The sequence below is a fragment of the Telopea speciosissima genome, chromosome 4 (assembly GCF_018873765.1).
Source record: "Telopea speciosissima isolate NSW1024214 ecotype Mountain lineage chromosome 4, Tspe_v1, whole genome shotgun sequence".
NCBI lineage: Eukaryota > Viridiplantae > Streptophyta > Magnoliopsida > Proteales > Proteaceae > Telopea > Telopea speciosissima.
The window spans coordinates 34,196,830-34,213,661 of NC_057919.1; the positions used below are offsets into that span (position 1 = coordinate 34,196,830).

At 38.2% G+C, this 16,832-nt stretch overlaps 1 protein-coding gene across 2 annotated transcripts in view; it reads right to left on the reverse strand.

Annotated features, from left to right (window-relative positions):
* Positions 1–16,832, reverse strand: part of LOC122658621 (bifunctional dethiobiotin synthetase/7,8-diamino-pelargonic acid aminotransferase, mitochondrial) — a 45,692-nt gene that overhangs the window by 15,651 nt on the left and 13,209 nt on the right. For both annotated transcript variants that reach the window (XM_043853647.1, XM_043853646.1), the window contains 7 exons: positions 8,096–8,244; positions 5,441–5,535; positions 4,914–5,023; positions 4,678–4,824; positions 3,801–3,934; positions 3,584–3,715; positions 3,019–3,153 (listed from right to left, as the gene is read on the reverse strand). In XM_043853647.1, coding sequence (XP_043709582.1) covers positions 3,019–3,153; positions 3,584–3,715; positions 3,801–3,934; positions 4,678–4,824; positions 4,914–5,023; positions 5,441–5,535; positions 8,096–8,244 — 902 coding nt within the window. The remainder of the gene's footprint in view (positions 1–3,018; positions 3,154–3,583; positions 3,716–3,800; positions 3,935–4,677; positions 4,825–4,913; positions 5,024–5,440; positions 5,536–8,095; positions 8,245–16,832) is intronic.

Here is a 16,832-nt window from a genome sequence, read left to right on the forward strand (position 1 = left end):
AGATGAAGAGGGTACTGTATGGATTGAAACAATCACCTCGAGCATGGCTTGGACGCTTTCACAAAGCTATGATGTCTATGGGTTACAAACAGAGTAATGTTGATCATACTCTGTTCATCAAAAAGAATGGTGAGCTGATTACTGTTATCATTGTTTGTGTCGATGAAATTGTGGTTACAGGGAGTGGCAGTGGGGAGAGAGCCCGATTGAAGACTTTTCTAAGTACGGAGTTTGAGATTAAAGATCTGGGTAAGCTTCGTTACTTCCTTGGGATTGAGGTTGCAAGATCAGATCGATGTATATTTCTTTCACAACGAAAGTATACACTTGATCTTTTGACTGACACTAGGATGTTGGGGTACAAACCAGCGGATACCCCCTTAAAAGGCAAATTTTCATCTCAAGCAGAAGGATGGTGAACCAGTGGATATAGGGGGATATCAGAGATTGGTTGGAAGACTAATTTACCTTTCCCACACAAGGCCAGATATTGCCTTTGCTATGAGTATGGTTAGTCAATACATGCATGACCCCTACTCCGATCATTTGGAAGCTGTTTATAGGAAGGATCTTGAGATACCTGAAATCTGCCCCTGGTCAAAGGGTTCTTTTTTCTTCTCATGACTATTTGCGTGTTGAAGCCTACACTGACACTGATTGGGCCGGCTCTCCTGATGACAGATGTTCCACCACCGGATACTGTACTATGTTTGATGGAAAACTCATCACTTGTCACAGCAAGAAGTAGGCAATGGTTGCTTGTTTTAGTGCAGAAGCTGAGTTCAGGGCTATGGCCCATGGTATTTGTGAACTTCTCTGGCTTCAAGGTCTCTCACAGGATCTGTGTGTTCCTGTTCAGCTTTCCATGCAACATTTTTGTGACAGTAAATCAGCCATCAGCATCGCCCATAACCCAATTCAGCATGACAGGACTAAGCACATTGAGATCGACCGCCACGTTATCAAAAAAAAGTTAGAACAGGGTGACATTTGTATTCCTTTTGTCACTTCAGCGGGCCAACTGGCAGATGTATTTACAAAAGGCTTATCTACCAAAGTTTTTTCATCCTATTATTTCCAAGTTGGGCATGATTGACATCTGTGCACCAACTTGAGGGGGAGTGTAGTAATTTGGGTACAAGGGTAATTTTGTCTTCTTTGTCCCTTAGGGGTAATCTTGTACTTGTACCTATTCTAGAATGTTCCCTAGCCTATTATAAATAAAGTGGACTGTGGACATAAGGACATAAACCATTATTCTCTAACTTTTCTCTCTATTCCGTCACTCTTTAATGAGCACATGGTTAATTTGATGGGCAAAGTAGTAATTTCATGTTAAACATAAAACACCACCCTTCTTCTCCTAATGGTCTCACCACCACCACCAGCCCCACCCCGTCCCGCCCCTGCCACCACCACACTTCTCAAAGAAATATAGAGAATCTATTCTCAGAAATTGAAATACGAAATGGATTTTTTTATTCTTGAAATATTTCATATTAATACAACCAAGACAATTTCAATTTCTTGACCAAAAATCTATTTGTTGACTATTTCATGAAATCCGAAATTGAAATAGAAATCATAACAAATCTGGCCATAGTTTCCAGTTATGTTTTCAAAATCAGAACCCTTCCATCGATTTTCAGAAACCCAATGCTATTCTGTTTCTGAAAAGTCCAGTTTACTAAAACTGATTTGTTGTTCTAATTTCTGGTTCTGGTTTCTATTTTGTTCTGTTTAACCTTAATATCGATTTCTATTTTCTGCCTGGGTTTCAACTTTCCTAATACAAGTAGGTTTCTTCATTACTTTGAATCTGACCATCGGATCTCTTTCAAGCCCTTACTGGGTTATTCCCCATCCCCAATAGGCCATTCGTCAGAATTTGGACTAGATCAGAGCTGTCTTTGCTGAGTTATTAAAATATCCAGTTCTAGTTCATAGTTCCTTACCTGCGAACTTACCACTCATCCATTACCATAGTTATCATGGCGTCGCCATGGCGTCCAGGCTCCTTGGTCGCTTTGGGCACCTAGGCGGGCACCTTGCCGCCATAGCGGTGTCACCTTGAATTTTGCCCCTCTAAAACGCCATGGTCGCTTTCCCGCCTTGATAACTATGTCCATTACCTCTAACATGGAACAGAGTTTCCTTTGAACACCACAACTCTGGTTCTCCATGCGACCATGTTTAATTGACTTCTATGGTTAGTAAACATATTCCAGCTAGTCCCAAACTTGATCCACATGAGTTCTCTGTGGATCCCCCCCCCCCCCCTTCCTTGTTCTCTGTGATTTTCCAACAGAGATAGGAACAGCAATGCCATTGTTCATTCTACTGGCCTTTCTTTCTTCTCTTTCTCTATGCCTTTTTTCTCAATCTCTCCATATCTTAGTGAAAAACAAAGGCTCTTGACTACCTGTCTTATTGGCCCTCTTTGAACAAGACCCCATCCGTCAGTTTGTCCTTTTATAGAGAAGATTAGGAGGGGCGAAAATTGACTTTTTCTTCCCATGCCACCTATTTTGATTTTTAAATTTGTATGTATTATACTATTATCTCATGCTTCCTATTTTTGCTACTATTTTTTACATGTTCCTCACTTGTAGGCATGCACCCAGTCCAGATAATTGCAAGACCTATGACGTAAGTTCCACACTCACCTTGACCTTTTTCTGGTCATAAATATGGCACATGTGAAGATAGAGAAGCAACAAAACACATTATCAAAGGCCCACCTTGGAATCCCCAAGGCAAATATCAAGCGTAGTGGATGGCTGTCTAATTTATTAGACTTTCTGTGGATACCAGCACAACTTTGTGTTCTTTCTTTCTTTCTTTTTTAGGTGAAGGGGTACTAAAGCAAATGCAGTGATGCAGTCAACGCAATCGGGCACAAAAATCTCAGGGGGGATTCCACCATGTTCAGTGTTCCTTAATAAGTAAATTTTATTGTATCTAGCATAAATACTTGTGACATGCAATGCAAATCAGAAACACAATTTCCCCACGTACCTCTTTAAGATGCCTTCCATCGGAAGTAATATTGATATTTGTCAGAGGGTCCTTAAACCATCTTATGGCTTTAGTAGCTGCCGTGCACCCCATAGCATGTGCAGAGTATGAGTGACCATGCAAAAGGGCCATGAGCTGAAATCAGAGGGAAGCTGAAAAATAAGCACTTTTACTTCCATCCAGGTAACATCAACTTTGCATGTACACCCATATGCATGATGCATGTAACATGATTAGTGGAAAAAGCACAGACTACATGAAATGTTTAAATGGAAACCTTCAACATATACTAAACTTATGTTTCTCTGAATTTTTGCCAGGGGAAATGTTGAAAGAGAAAACAAAGAAAAAGGAGCAGCATACCAAAAAAATCCAAGAAAAACATAAAATAAAATATTCATTCCTTTGAGCTATAACCCTTTCTTTCATTATATCAAAGCATATCGATAACATTTCCAAGAGAAAGAAAAACATTTTGCAAGATATAACATGCTTAAGAGAAACACAGCTTTTTTTCAAATATCATAGCTAAATTTCCAAAGAAAGAAATATTTATGATAAGTACCTTAGAGTCTCCTTTAAAAGCATCAAAAATGGAATATGTTGCTAAAGTGGCAGACAAGGGAATAATCCCACCAGTCATAAGCTTTGCATAGCAGGCTATATCTGGATAACATCCAAGTAGTTCTGCTGCAGACTACAGAATGAAAATAAATACCCAGTCAATGAAGCAGAGGAGGAATAAGAAAGCAATACAATAAACCGCAGTATCAACAACACACCTCAGCTCCAAGACGCCAGAAACCTGTAAAAACCTCATCAAAAATAATGGGGATTTGTCGACTTCGGCACTCTTTAACAATTACTCGCTGGAATAGCGGATCAATCATATGCATTCCACCAGCACCATGTATAACTGCAGAAAATTCCAACCCAGAATTTGATAAATTGCTCAACACCACCAAAAGTCTAACTTAAATCTAGTCATAAACAAAAAGAACATCGCCATAATATGTAACCTCTATTCAGTGCACACAATTGTAAAATATGGTGAACACATGAAGAGGAGAGATTTAAACAACCTATTCCTTTAAAAATGTAATAGAGCATAAGGGGGGGGGGGGACAAAACATCCAAAGAGGAGTTAGGGCTGCCCTCATGTGCATGTAAATAAGGAGACACGTGTATCAGGTGCCAACTCCCTCAATAATGTAGCATTTGTCTAATAAATAGAATAATAGAGTCAAAGAGTACGATCTGTGTTTTGAGGAGTCCAAAATGAGAAAATGACCAAGGGTTAAGTCACAAGTCCAAGGACAATCTGAGGTGTCCACCGCAATACCCTTTGTATCCGTATGATAATTTTACAAATATACATTTTTAAAGACAAAAAAGGACCATGCCATGCACATAATACAGAAATGGCGTATCATAGGAAACGTATTATTATCAAGAGGTATAAATATACATTTTCTGTAACAGATCATTCAGAGGTTTCTGTGATTGATGATGCACAAAGTAAACTCAACTACAATCTGGAAAGGAAGGGGAAAAACTTTAGGCACAAAAGATTGAAGTTATATACTTATATGAAGCAGTGTAATTCCTATTCTTGAATTATACGGAAAAGAAAGTTGAGCAACCAAACAATTGCCTTGCCTGGTTCAATAATCAATGCTCCAACCTGTGTAAACCTACTTGATCCTTGAAACTGCAATAATTGCTGTGATATATATACTGAATAACTTCTAGCAAGTTCAGAATTGTCTCTGCTCCGATCGAACAACTCCTCCCGTGAGCCAAAGACTGTAAAAAATTGCCAAGGGATCACCACAGAGTCGCATGCATCAACTCAGGTCTTTCAATTCCTAGGAGAGTATGCATTATTACTTTACCATCAAGTTCGAATTTTTCACTCTGCAACTGTTCAGGTATGGAAAGCTTCCAACTCCCTTCGGCAATAAAGACTGTTGGAGGATTGAGAAAAACGCCTCTTCCAGTGTACCTGCAGAAATCAACACTTATATGGTGAAAAAGGTAAGTTAGAAAATACAATTTTTGCTTTTTACTGTTCATTGTTCTTAAGATGATTTAGGGACCTAAACTCTCAATGAAATATGAAAACAGAAAGTCCAACTTCTTGTCCTATCACTATCCAATATTTCAGAGAGAGAGAGACCATAAAATGGTTGAATAGAAGACAAGAAACCTTGAGTAAATGCAACTCAAAATTAATAAACAACCCAGAAACTATGCAATTGATTACCAAGAGTTCTGGAGCCACAAAACCAAACAAAAAAAGGGGAATATCAGCTCATGTAGAGGATTATTATTTTAAGCTTGAGGATTAATGCGATGAATATATCTAGTCATTCCCATGGGTAAACATTGCCACATGCTTCATTGAATTGAGAATTCATACCAGGGTTGCTGAAGGAAGCCTGTATATGAAGATGGTGCTTGTGCTTCCATGGCACCCAAAGTATCACCATGATATGATCCATTAAGAGCTAGCACCTGGATAAGAAAAAAAAAAGGATTAGCACCACCTGTTTTAACAGTCACCAGTATACCGAGCAAGATCCTCAATTCATACTGTCCAATCAAGTAAACTTTAAAATGAATAATCTTACTACATATTAATTATAAAAAAACTAATAGAAATAACTTTACTACATAAGCACCCACCAAAGTAGAAAGATCAACCCCAATTTTAATTCACAATGTTAAATCAACACAGACTTTCTCCTCCCAGAGAAACTTACCTGCTAGATTCATTCTTTCAATCCAGAGAGCAGTTTGTGAAGTGTACTTCTGATCTACTATTACAGCTTTACAGCAACATAAAAAATAGGAGGATCACATGATGTTCTATATTCAACAACCCAAAGAGTTTGGAAAGAACTCAATTTCAAAAGTTTAATAATGCCACTGCCACAACCAAAAATAACACCACGAATCTCCCCCTCCCCAACCTTTCTCTTCTTCTGAGTACTGATTAGAGTGAATGGAGCAAGAGGTCCATTTGAATGCTTAAGAGCGTTCAGACTTCAGACTTTACTCTTGGTATATATTTTCTTTGAAAGTAGAATGAAGAATATTCCTTGACCTCCAGACTGTTTGTTAATGATAAGCATAAGTATTGATATTGATCTATTGATGCCTTTGCACATAATTCTCACCCATAACATTAAAATTAAGTAAACAGTGTAGTCAATTGTTTTACAAAAGATGAAGCTGGCCTATAACTTATATCACAGGGACCTCATGCCCAAAATGCAATTCATTTTCTTTTAAAAAGAAACAATACCCAGGTAGTCATCCAAAGAGAATGTTATATTTGGAAAAAAATATAGATAGAAAGTTAATCATCTGTACCATATCATGTTATTTATCTATCAATTATCATCAGGTGCATCAGCATCGATCCATAAGGAATTTTACAGGTATCTCAACCATGAGATCACAAGAAACCAACCAAATAAATAAATAAATATATAATTATCTGCTTCTACAAGGAAAAATACTTTAAAGCCTCAGTAACTATAAGTCAGCACAACAACATTAGCTAGTGGTTCTTATGAGGTGAAAATGGATATAAGCCCCATAGGTAACCAATTATTTACATCCTTCATACAATTTAGTCTGTCATATCATCAAACAAAAGGATCATTTTATCTGTTAACAGACTCAACACAGACACAAGTAGTATGCTAGACACCATTGAACTCATACATTGAAGCTTTTTTTTCTACGAAGGTAAGTTAAAGCTTGGCATTTCTTCAGTAACACTAATTGTGTGGCCAAAGTCATCATTGAAGATAGCCATGGCAGCAACAAAGTTTCCTCCTTCACACTAGCTAGAATAGCCTCTGGGAGAGGGAGAGGGAGAGAGAGAGAGAGAGAGAGCATCAATTTCCTGAACAAAACTCTTCGGAAGAATTAGCTTCTGATGTGAGCCTTTCTCTTTCTTTTCATAATAAAGTATCTCTCTCATTCTGCAATTCATCAGTTTAAATGAAACTAAATACACGAGTCGCATTTCTTCAACTAAGCCCTTAGAGGGATCTGTCTTTGGTAATGTTTCATTTACACATTTTCTGTTGTTGAGGTGACTCTGTTTCTGTTCACAAGGCTCTTCAGAAGATTGTGTTTTGGAATCATTTTTCATCACAAAACTTTGTGAATTCGTCTCATCCAAAATTAATTCCATGTCATGGTTTAGATTCTAAGATAAAATAATAGCTTTCATCCCATTAATTAAATGCTATTGAAGGAAGTCTTCTATTTTAAATTTTTATACAAAAGAAAAGCTTAACATATCCAGGTTAAACCAGCATTGGCTAGGGGAAAAACACATAATTGAACTATTTTGACAGCTATAATATTTATTTCAGTATGGGAACGGTTATCTAAATTTCCAAATTTGGGCCGAAACGAAACGAAATTTATAATACATTAAATACTTCAGTAAGAAATTAGATTACAGTAAAGTGGTCCAAAGGCTGAAAGGCGAATCAATGACACACAAATGAATGCATGCACACAAGTGCACACATGCGCAGACACACGCACATGTACCAGCATCCAAAAAAAAAATACACACAAATGTACATTTTAGTAAGTAAGTCAATGGAAACGAACCATATGACAAAACCAATAAATATTCATTTGATGAATACAGACTAGATATATCATATAGATATCACATTGAAGTGTCAAGCATGGCACCAAATATGGCATTTACAAAGTAGCTTTTTGACTAAGAGATGCAAACTGTCAGCAGCATTGAGTCATTGACATTTTTGTCTAACAAACACATGTATCAACGAGTGAAAATCCAAGGGTTGTTACCCAAATCATAGTCCTATCTCGCAACTTAAACCAAGCTTTAATCCCAACTATCTGGGGAAGCCCCATCTCTCTAAATTCAAAAAATGTTTTAATATAGAATTTCATCAAATAAAATTTTTAAAACAATTAGATGCATTTCAGTTCAAGATATTCTCATTAAAAGTTAGTATAGAGAGACTAAATGCACTGAGGAAGAATTTACACTCAAGTAAGAGATGCAAACCTTGAATTCAGGACACCTTCCAACCATGTTCATGTCAGGAGAATCCAAAATTATTCCATGATCACAGGAGAATTTGCGGAATGCCATTTTGAGGGCGATTTCAATTGCAGTAGATCCATTGTCAGAAAAGAAAACTCGAGATGCCCAACCTGCACAAGAAGCAAGCTGGCCAATGAATTTACATCAAGCAAAACTAAAAGATACACAAATCAAGCAAAAGAAATGTCTACTGACACTGCTTCACTTAGTATGTGAATCATTCAGGAGAAACTGATTCTCCTTAACACATCAAAAAAGTAAAAGCAGCATGAAACGGTCACACAATTCATACTGCAATTTAACAAATGAAGATCAAAAAGGATAATGCAACAAGGATGGGAACCACTGAATCATAATTCCAGGACTTAACTATACCAGGATGCAGGTGAATGTATCAGAGCTCGATGTGTAATCAGCAAGGTTCAAGAAGTTAGGCAAACCCACTGAATTTCGGTCGAAACTCTGCACATTTCTATGGTTGGTTTTGTTTGACCATTTTAGTGGTCAAATGGCCATAATTAAAACCCTAATTAAGCATCCTTAAACACAATGGAAGCTTTAGATTGTTAAAAAAACACACACAAAATGCTAATTTGGTTTCATACCCTAGATTGGCACTGTACAACGTTCCTTGGCTGTATATTTCTCAAATATAGCCTAGTTACACAGAATTTAAAAGTACTATAACATACAAAAATATATGAAAACAACTAAAATATGCAATTGCAATTTACAAATGGAGAAAATTAATTTAATATTATTAAATGTTACATTATTCCAACTACAAGTAGTACACCATACACATACAAGTGTACAAGTGTTACAACTATAACTCCATAAGTCAACAGTCAACCACTAAGTATTAGCCCTTTTTTTCAAACATTTGTGCAAGAAAATAAATTTTTAAACCAGAAATTTTAAAAAAATAATAATAATTTGAAAACAAAAAAATATATATCCTACTACGTAAAGTCTTAGATCGGCCTATGATATCTAAAATTTAAAATATATATATATATATATATATATATTTTGAAACCTAACCACTACATATTTACCCTATTTTTTGCAAAAAAAAACAACTTTAGGGAAAAATGGTATACCTCAAACTGTGAATCTTCAAGAAATCTAGCTCAAATGAACCAAATCTTCACTGTAGATGTGTTGTAAAACCTTCCAAAAGTAAGGGGTTGGAGTCGAATTTTCAGGTTTCAGACGAAATATGTCAAAACAGCAACCCATTTCGGCCAAGATTTGATTTTTAAATCAAATGAATGTACCGTTTCAGCGGTACAAAACTGAAATGCCGAACCGGTACGAAATTTCAACCAAAACTTTCAAGTTCTGATTGGAACATTGCATGCCTATAGAGTCGCATGCAGTTTCGTTTCGAACAAGGTCAAAATCAAAATATTTCAAATATCGAACCATTGTAATCAGGGTATTAAACTCAGAAAACCTTAAAAAGTAGGATCAGGACTTGGGGGACTGATGTAGATTGGAAATATGAAGAGAAAAAGACCAAACACTGTTCACGGTACTAGTATCACAGCCCATATGTGCCTTGTGTGGGGATGCTTTTTAGAAGATCTTGTGGGCCCATTAAGTGGAGAATGCTTTTATCCTAATGCTGCCAAAGTTTAGTTTCTATTTTCATATTTAGAAAGTAGGCTTAAGTTTCTAATTTCAGTTTGCTACTATTTTTATTTTGTTCTCTAAAATAGAAGTTTTTATTTTGATGTATGACAACTAGATTTTATAGGAAGTTTCTATTTTATAGGTTTTATGAATTAGTAGTTACCCTTTTTAGGACTCTTTATTTCTTAATTAGATTGGGACTGGGTTGCTTTGTAATTGGATTTATTATAAATACATGTATGTGGCTGAGCAGAAGAGCACAGAGATTGAAGAGAAAAGAGTTATGGTTGAAGCTGTGAGACGCGGCAACGGTGAGAGACCATGGCTGAGATACCCTAGGTGAGAGGATGATGGGCTAAGAGAGCCTAGCTGAGAGAGCTGATCCTATCCCCACCCCCCACCCCCCTTCTTCTATATCCCTGTCTTTTCCTTATCCTTTATGTTCCCCTTCATATGTAAACATAAAAATAGCAATAAAAAAAAGAGTTTCAGTTATACAATTTTGTTCTTCCTTATTGTGTTGATCCTGGCTGGAATCGATCTCCCGCTGGTTTCCCTAGTTCGAGGTCGACGTTTGCATTAGGGACATGCAAATTCTTTTTGAAATACTGTATGATATAGCATTATGTGTTTTTACTGTAATGATAATTTTTCAAGTGATGGTGGACCTTGGTGCAACGGTTTGGTTGCTCCATTGTGACCAAGTGGTCACGAGTTCGAGTCTCTGGAAACAGCCTCTCTGCGAAGCAGGGGTAAGGTTGCATAAATTATGACCCTCTCCAGACCCCGTAGTGGCGGGAGCCTTGTGCACCGGGTACGCCCTTATAGATAATTTTTTCAAGTATTAAATAGGAATATCTCAAAATAAGGGTCTAATTGGGGCCCATAGCTTTTTCCGTGGACTTTAGGTCAACTATAACCTACTGAAGTGAAAAAATTGATTCCCACGTAATTATTTATAAACCACATCTTCATTTTGTGGACCCTACGTCTATAACTCTCCCCTTATCCAAGAGTTGAGAGTTGAGACTCTTACGAGAGAGATGGGAAAAGTAATATATTCAAAGACGAGGGGAGTGAGAGCAAGAGATTCAGAGAGCAGAACAGGTGCACTCCTCACCACTCCTCTTTCTTCATCTTCTCTACCAAGCTTCCCTTCCTCCACCTCCTTCTCCCTCTCATCACTGGTCCTCCTCATCATCCTCGTCTTTCATCTTCGTTTTCTTCTTCTACTACTACTACTACTACTTTATTAGCACTATCATCTCCTCTTTCTTCTCCAGTGGCACCCCCCCCCCCTTAAAAAAAACGTGCAGTAAATAAAAAAAGATAAAGAAGCCAAGAGTTGTGATGTGTTCTAGGGTAGGGAAAGTAAGATATAAAGAACACAATAACCAAAGGACAGAATTACAGTAATCCAAGTTAAGAGACAATGCTACAATATAGGAAGCTATGATATCTCAGAATCCAACGGTCAGATTGAAAGGAAATTAGAGTCAACTAGACCTCTAAATACGTTGTTCAAGCCCTCCAAATATCAAGCTGATCCACCGGTTAGATCGGATGGAACAGTATATAACAGAAAATATAACTCTAAGAAACAGTATTTACTAACTTCTAAGACCAGAGGTATCTCCTAATCCGTCGGTCAGATGACCATCAAATTCTGGTTGAAGGCAGGGAGGGCAGAGAAGTAAACAATATTAAAAAAGGAGGCCAATCCAATGGCTGGATTGGCTGAACTGATGGCACAAAAATATGTAAATACAACACAGTGGAATGAGCACTGAAAGTGAACACCTGCAAATCAGTGAACAAACACTGATAGAATAGCAGTACAATATAAGGGAATAGAGGGGCAGAAAGAGGGAGAAAACAACCCAATCTAAGGAACCAATGGTTGTTGGAATACAATCCAAAAAGGAAGTTAGGATGGAAAAACAGAAACCGTAGGGAAGAAATTAGGGTAGAAACCTGCAGGAAAAATTAGTTAACAATAGATATAATGAAGTTAACAATATAAAACACAACGAGGAATGGATTATACCCAGAGGTAGCCATGGTAGAAGAGGAGGTGGTTGCTGGAAATTGACAGGGCACTAGGAAAGAAGAAGAAAAAGAAAGAGAGAAGATGGGAAAGGGAAGGGGAATGGTCTGGTTTCACCACCAGACCTGGGCTAGGCTTCACCACCCACCCTACCAAGGTTTCACCACCTTGATTGCTGCTACTTCACCATAGCAGCTGTTGCCTCATTGAAGAAGACTCAATTTACTTTGCCAAAATCATGGAAGGAATCTCCCATCTCTTCTATTTATTAAATTTATTAGATTAGTTGTAATACTGCATACATTATGACCCTCCCAGACCCCGCAGTGGCAGGATCCTCGTGCACTGTGTACACCCTTCCATTAGATTAGTTGTAATATAAAATTAGAAACCTTGGCTACCAAATAGGCTACAATCAAAAACTAGAAACTTCTAATGACTTTAACCAAAGAGGAAAAGAGTAACATTGAAAATAGAAACTATAAAAATAGATATTCCCAACATGGGACCACAATATGTTGTCCAGTAACTCCACCAACCGATGGCCCATTAGAAGTCAAAATATGGGCCTCAAAACCATGGTACTAAATCTCGTTTCGTTTCGGTGTTTCGGTCTGACCGAAATTTTGTCAAAATCTCGGTCGAAATATGATATTTTTCTGTGGGTGTAAAATGCCAAAATGACCGAGATTTCCGAAATTTCCGAAACGAGATGACCGAAATTTCGGAAATTTCATCGAAATATTTGAAATATTGCATTTTTTCATATCGGACTTGCGTTTCGTTTCGGACAGGTCGAGATACTCGAAATATTCGATATCTTGACCGAAATTTCGCAAGTTTTAGTACTATGCTCAAAACTAGTGCAACCAATGGCCTATAATGGGCTTAAGTTATAACCAGAACATGGGCCTAAGTGTACTGGTTTATAACTTAAAGCACTGGGTAATGTGGAACCATGTCCCCAACTACTCAACTAGGAACCCAACTCTACAGCAGGATCAATAAAGTATACTCTGCAGATGATTAGACCAGCAGGTTTCTCGGCCGTCAACAGCAGGCTTCAAATTGCAACCAAACAATGCTTCCCAACAGTGGAATCCTTTGAATGGCCTTCAACAGATTCTTAAAATTCAGAACAGAATACTCACTGAGATTGATTGAAAAAAGAAGAAGATAGAAAAGCTAGGATAGGATTGGATTGAGCATCCTACTCTCTCCCAGGTCTCTCACCCACTCACAGGTATAGGTAGCTCTCCCTCCCCACTGCATCTCACAGCATAGCATGGTTTCAAAACCAAAACTCTTTTTTTTTTCAACTCGTTGGCTATAGAATCCAGCCACATCCTTGTATTTATAAATTTGAAAATCGATTACAGCATTCTAGATGTTTTCCAAATTAAAAACGATTACAAAGCAACCCAATCCTAATAAGAATACTAGAAAAAGGAAACTAGTGATAACCTATAAAAGACTAATCGCTAGCTAATAACCCCCCCCCCCCAACACACACAAGATATAAAAAACTTCCTAAAATCTAGGACTAGTAAGGCTGTCAAATCCTCCACCCGCATGGGCAATTAATCTTCAAACTTTATCTCCAAGGTAGCTGGCCGTAGGGCCCACACGATCTGGTCATTATCCCCTCCTTAACCAGCAACAAAATCTAAGAAATATGGAAATTATTCTGGAAAATATCCTCCTCCAATTAAGGCTGGTCGATGTGGCAGAATGGACTGGCATGGGCTACTCAATATGGGTTTGAATAAACCCAGAATTTGGAGCAGATACAGCCCTGCCCTAGCCCAACCGAGAGTCCTTGCTGCATTACTGGGCCTCAAATAGGTGCTTGTTTCTTCTTCCTACGCTGATACATCCTCAGCTCTGCTCTGCATCAAGTTGGTAGCTCAACTGTGGCCATGGACATGCTATTCAGCAGGGCAGTGACAGAATCCTGGTAACATAATGACCATGAGAACTATGAAGAAAATTCTCTTTAGGAAGTAGTTGTGAAGATTTAAGAGGAATTGGGAAAATGGGAAGATGCCCAGGAAGCAGTTACAGTGTTCATGTTAGAACTGTATTCACCAGGCCCTTGCTAAACAAACAAACTCAGCCTTATCCCAACTTAATGGGGTCGGCTACATGGATCCAAAGAAAAAAATGATAATGCTCTGAGCTGATTCACCAGGCCCTTGCTGATTCCTCCAAAGGGTCTCACAGCTTTAAGGTGGGATGGACCAAAAGGATAATGCTCTGAGCAGTATCCTGTAAAACATACAGATCAGATGGTTGAAGCATTCAAACAGTGAAGCTGCTGGGTGTAAGGATAAGTCCACCTTGTTGCCTGGCCTTTCTGAAAACCGTAACTATTCAATGGACCATCAACAGAAAATTCCTATATTGAATGTATCTTTAGTGTTAATATGCTACTACCGAACTTTGAACCGTAAAAACTTTTCTCCTGACATTTCTGTAAAGAATCCCAGAACCTGTAACCAGTGCCTGGCAAAGAGAACAGAGAAGATAGAAAGAGATGGAGATGAAGAGAGAACAATGTGAGAAAAGGGCTCTGTGATAGAATGTTACTTCTACCAAACCAGCCAACATATATTTATATTAACCCAAAACAGAATTACAAAAGGAATATAACTCTTACCTAATTAAACCTAAAGCCTAAAACAAGAAACTTACATAGACTAGGAAACTAACAATTAAAGACAAACTAATAAAGGAAAACACGATAGGGGGACCCCCCCCCTATCGTGTTACATATCTCTTAACACTCCCCCTCAAGCTGGAGTATACATGTATCAGAAGAAAGCTCCAGCTTGGACCAACAAGAACAAATATGAAAGGCAACACCAGTCTTGAACACATGTTGTCATAGACGCCAGCGAGCTCAAAGCAGCACTCCAATCAATTATCATAAATCCATCAACAATAGCGGCCCAAACAAATCCAATCATCAACATCATCATGCCAACACCAAAAGCTCTTCCCAAGGAAGACAACAAAATGTAGCACCCAACAGCTACATCAAACATCACTTCCAATGAAGGCAACAAAATGCAAGTAGTGACCTGCTCAAACAAAGACAAATAAAAGTACAACCCCAATGGTTACACAAAATCCCATAAAAGTACAACTCCAGTGACTACACAAAGGTCCATAAAATTGCAGCTCCAGTGGCTATACAAAAATCCCATAAAAGTGCAACTCCAATCTCCAGTGACTACACAAAAGTCCATAAAAGTGCAGCTCCAGTGGCTACACAAAAGCCCTTCTCAAGGAAGGCACTCCAACAACAATCATACTCACTCCTGAGTCCCAAACACCACCCCCCCCAAAAAAAAAAAAAAAAAAAAAAAACACCTCAGTCAAAATTGCTTGTAGTAGACATCTTCAATCTCCCCCTCACGTGTAGCATTAGATGTGAACAAATAACGACCAATAACATCTCAACAAATCTTATAAGCAAGACCACCAGCAAATAAGATCCCAATAAATTAATTTTCAATCACGATCAGCCACATATAATCACCAATAAAATAAGCACCCCTCACGATAGCAAATAAAATCCCAAACCGATTCGATTCAAAGTCCACCAAAGCAAGATAATGGCAAATTTCTAATTAATCCATCAATCCCAATGCAATCCCAAACTTAAACCCAATTATTGATCCACCCAAAAGAGATAAAACATACGTACAAGGAATTAGTGGCAATCTGATAATTAACCAGAATTTTCAAAGAGGCTCTTGGGTAAATAAATAGGGGAATGGCATAGTCGTAATTAAGATGAAATCCAATTTTAGCACAAGCTAAGGCTAAAGGGTAAATCTGGAATATAAAATAATGACAAAGGAGACTTAGACACAAAGGAAGGGGTATATATGGAAACACACAAAGTAGACAAAGATATGACAAAAGGAGATACCGTTGATGGACTTTAAGTGGAGGGGTAGTTTGGAGAAACAATATTAAAAACAGTTTAAAGATAAATATCATGAGTCATGTGCCTCATGACTAGTAAAAGAGGGAAGTCACGATGAAGAGGAAGCCTTCATCCTCACGAAACAGAGGCAGCATTACCAAGAAGGTTGTGAAACCACGACTCTTACGGGAGTAGGTTCTCTTCTTCTAGCGGACAATAATCAACAATCGGTAGCAAAGATAGCAGCAACAAAAGACCAGCAAAGAAGCGATACCACAGGAAATCAATAGCCAACAGCAGAGAACGAGAGCCCATCCAACAACTAAGCCAAGCAACACGAAGACCAGAAATCGTTTCATCAGAAACCAGACTGTAAATCGATCAAACCCCAAGCGAGCAGAAAATCTTCTCAGTAGCAAACGAAAATCAGTAATCATCAAAGAACCAATGAACGATACCCAGATCCTTCGATTCAGAAAATTGACTCAGCAGTTGCAGCAAAAGAGCATCAGAAATCTTCGATTCATCAAAGAGCAGAGGAGAAACCAGATACAATTAGCACTTTGAAACCCTTGTTCGAACAGCAGAAATACCCAATCACTCTCAATAGCAGTAGCGGCAGCAAATCGATTCAACATCAGCAAAATTAGGAAGCAAATCAGAGGCAGCGAGAGCACAAACCCGCAATCGGTAACCAATATGGAGAACAAAGAGAGTCCAGCGGACCACGACTCTCAAAAAGAGGCAGCAGACGATCGAGGAGAGTCCTCAAACCTTGCAACAGTTCATTCGATCAGCAATCGTTTACGAAACAAAACACCAGCAGCATTTGTCTATCAATCAAATGTAGCAAATCAGCAACTCAGTATACGAAACCCTAGTTCTTCTTCTTCTATGAATTAGGGTTTCTTTCTTCGAACCAAAAAACTCTAAACGACTCTCAAAACGGCTATTACGGAGAGAAGCAGGTACTGGTTACAACAGCTCTGATACCATGTAAAGAATCACAGATTCTGTAACCAGTGCCTGGCAAAGAGAAGAGAGAAGAGAGAACAATGGGAGAAAAGGGCTCTGTG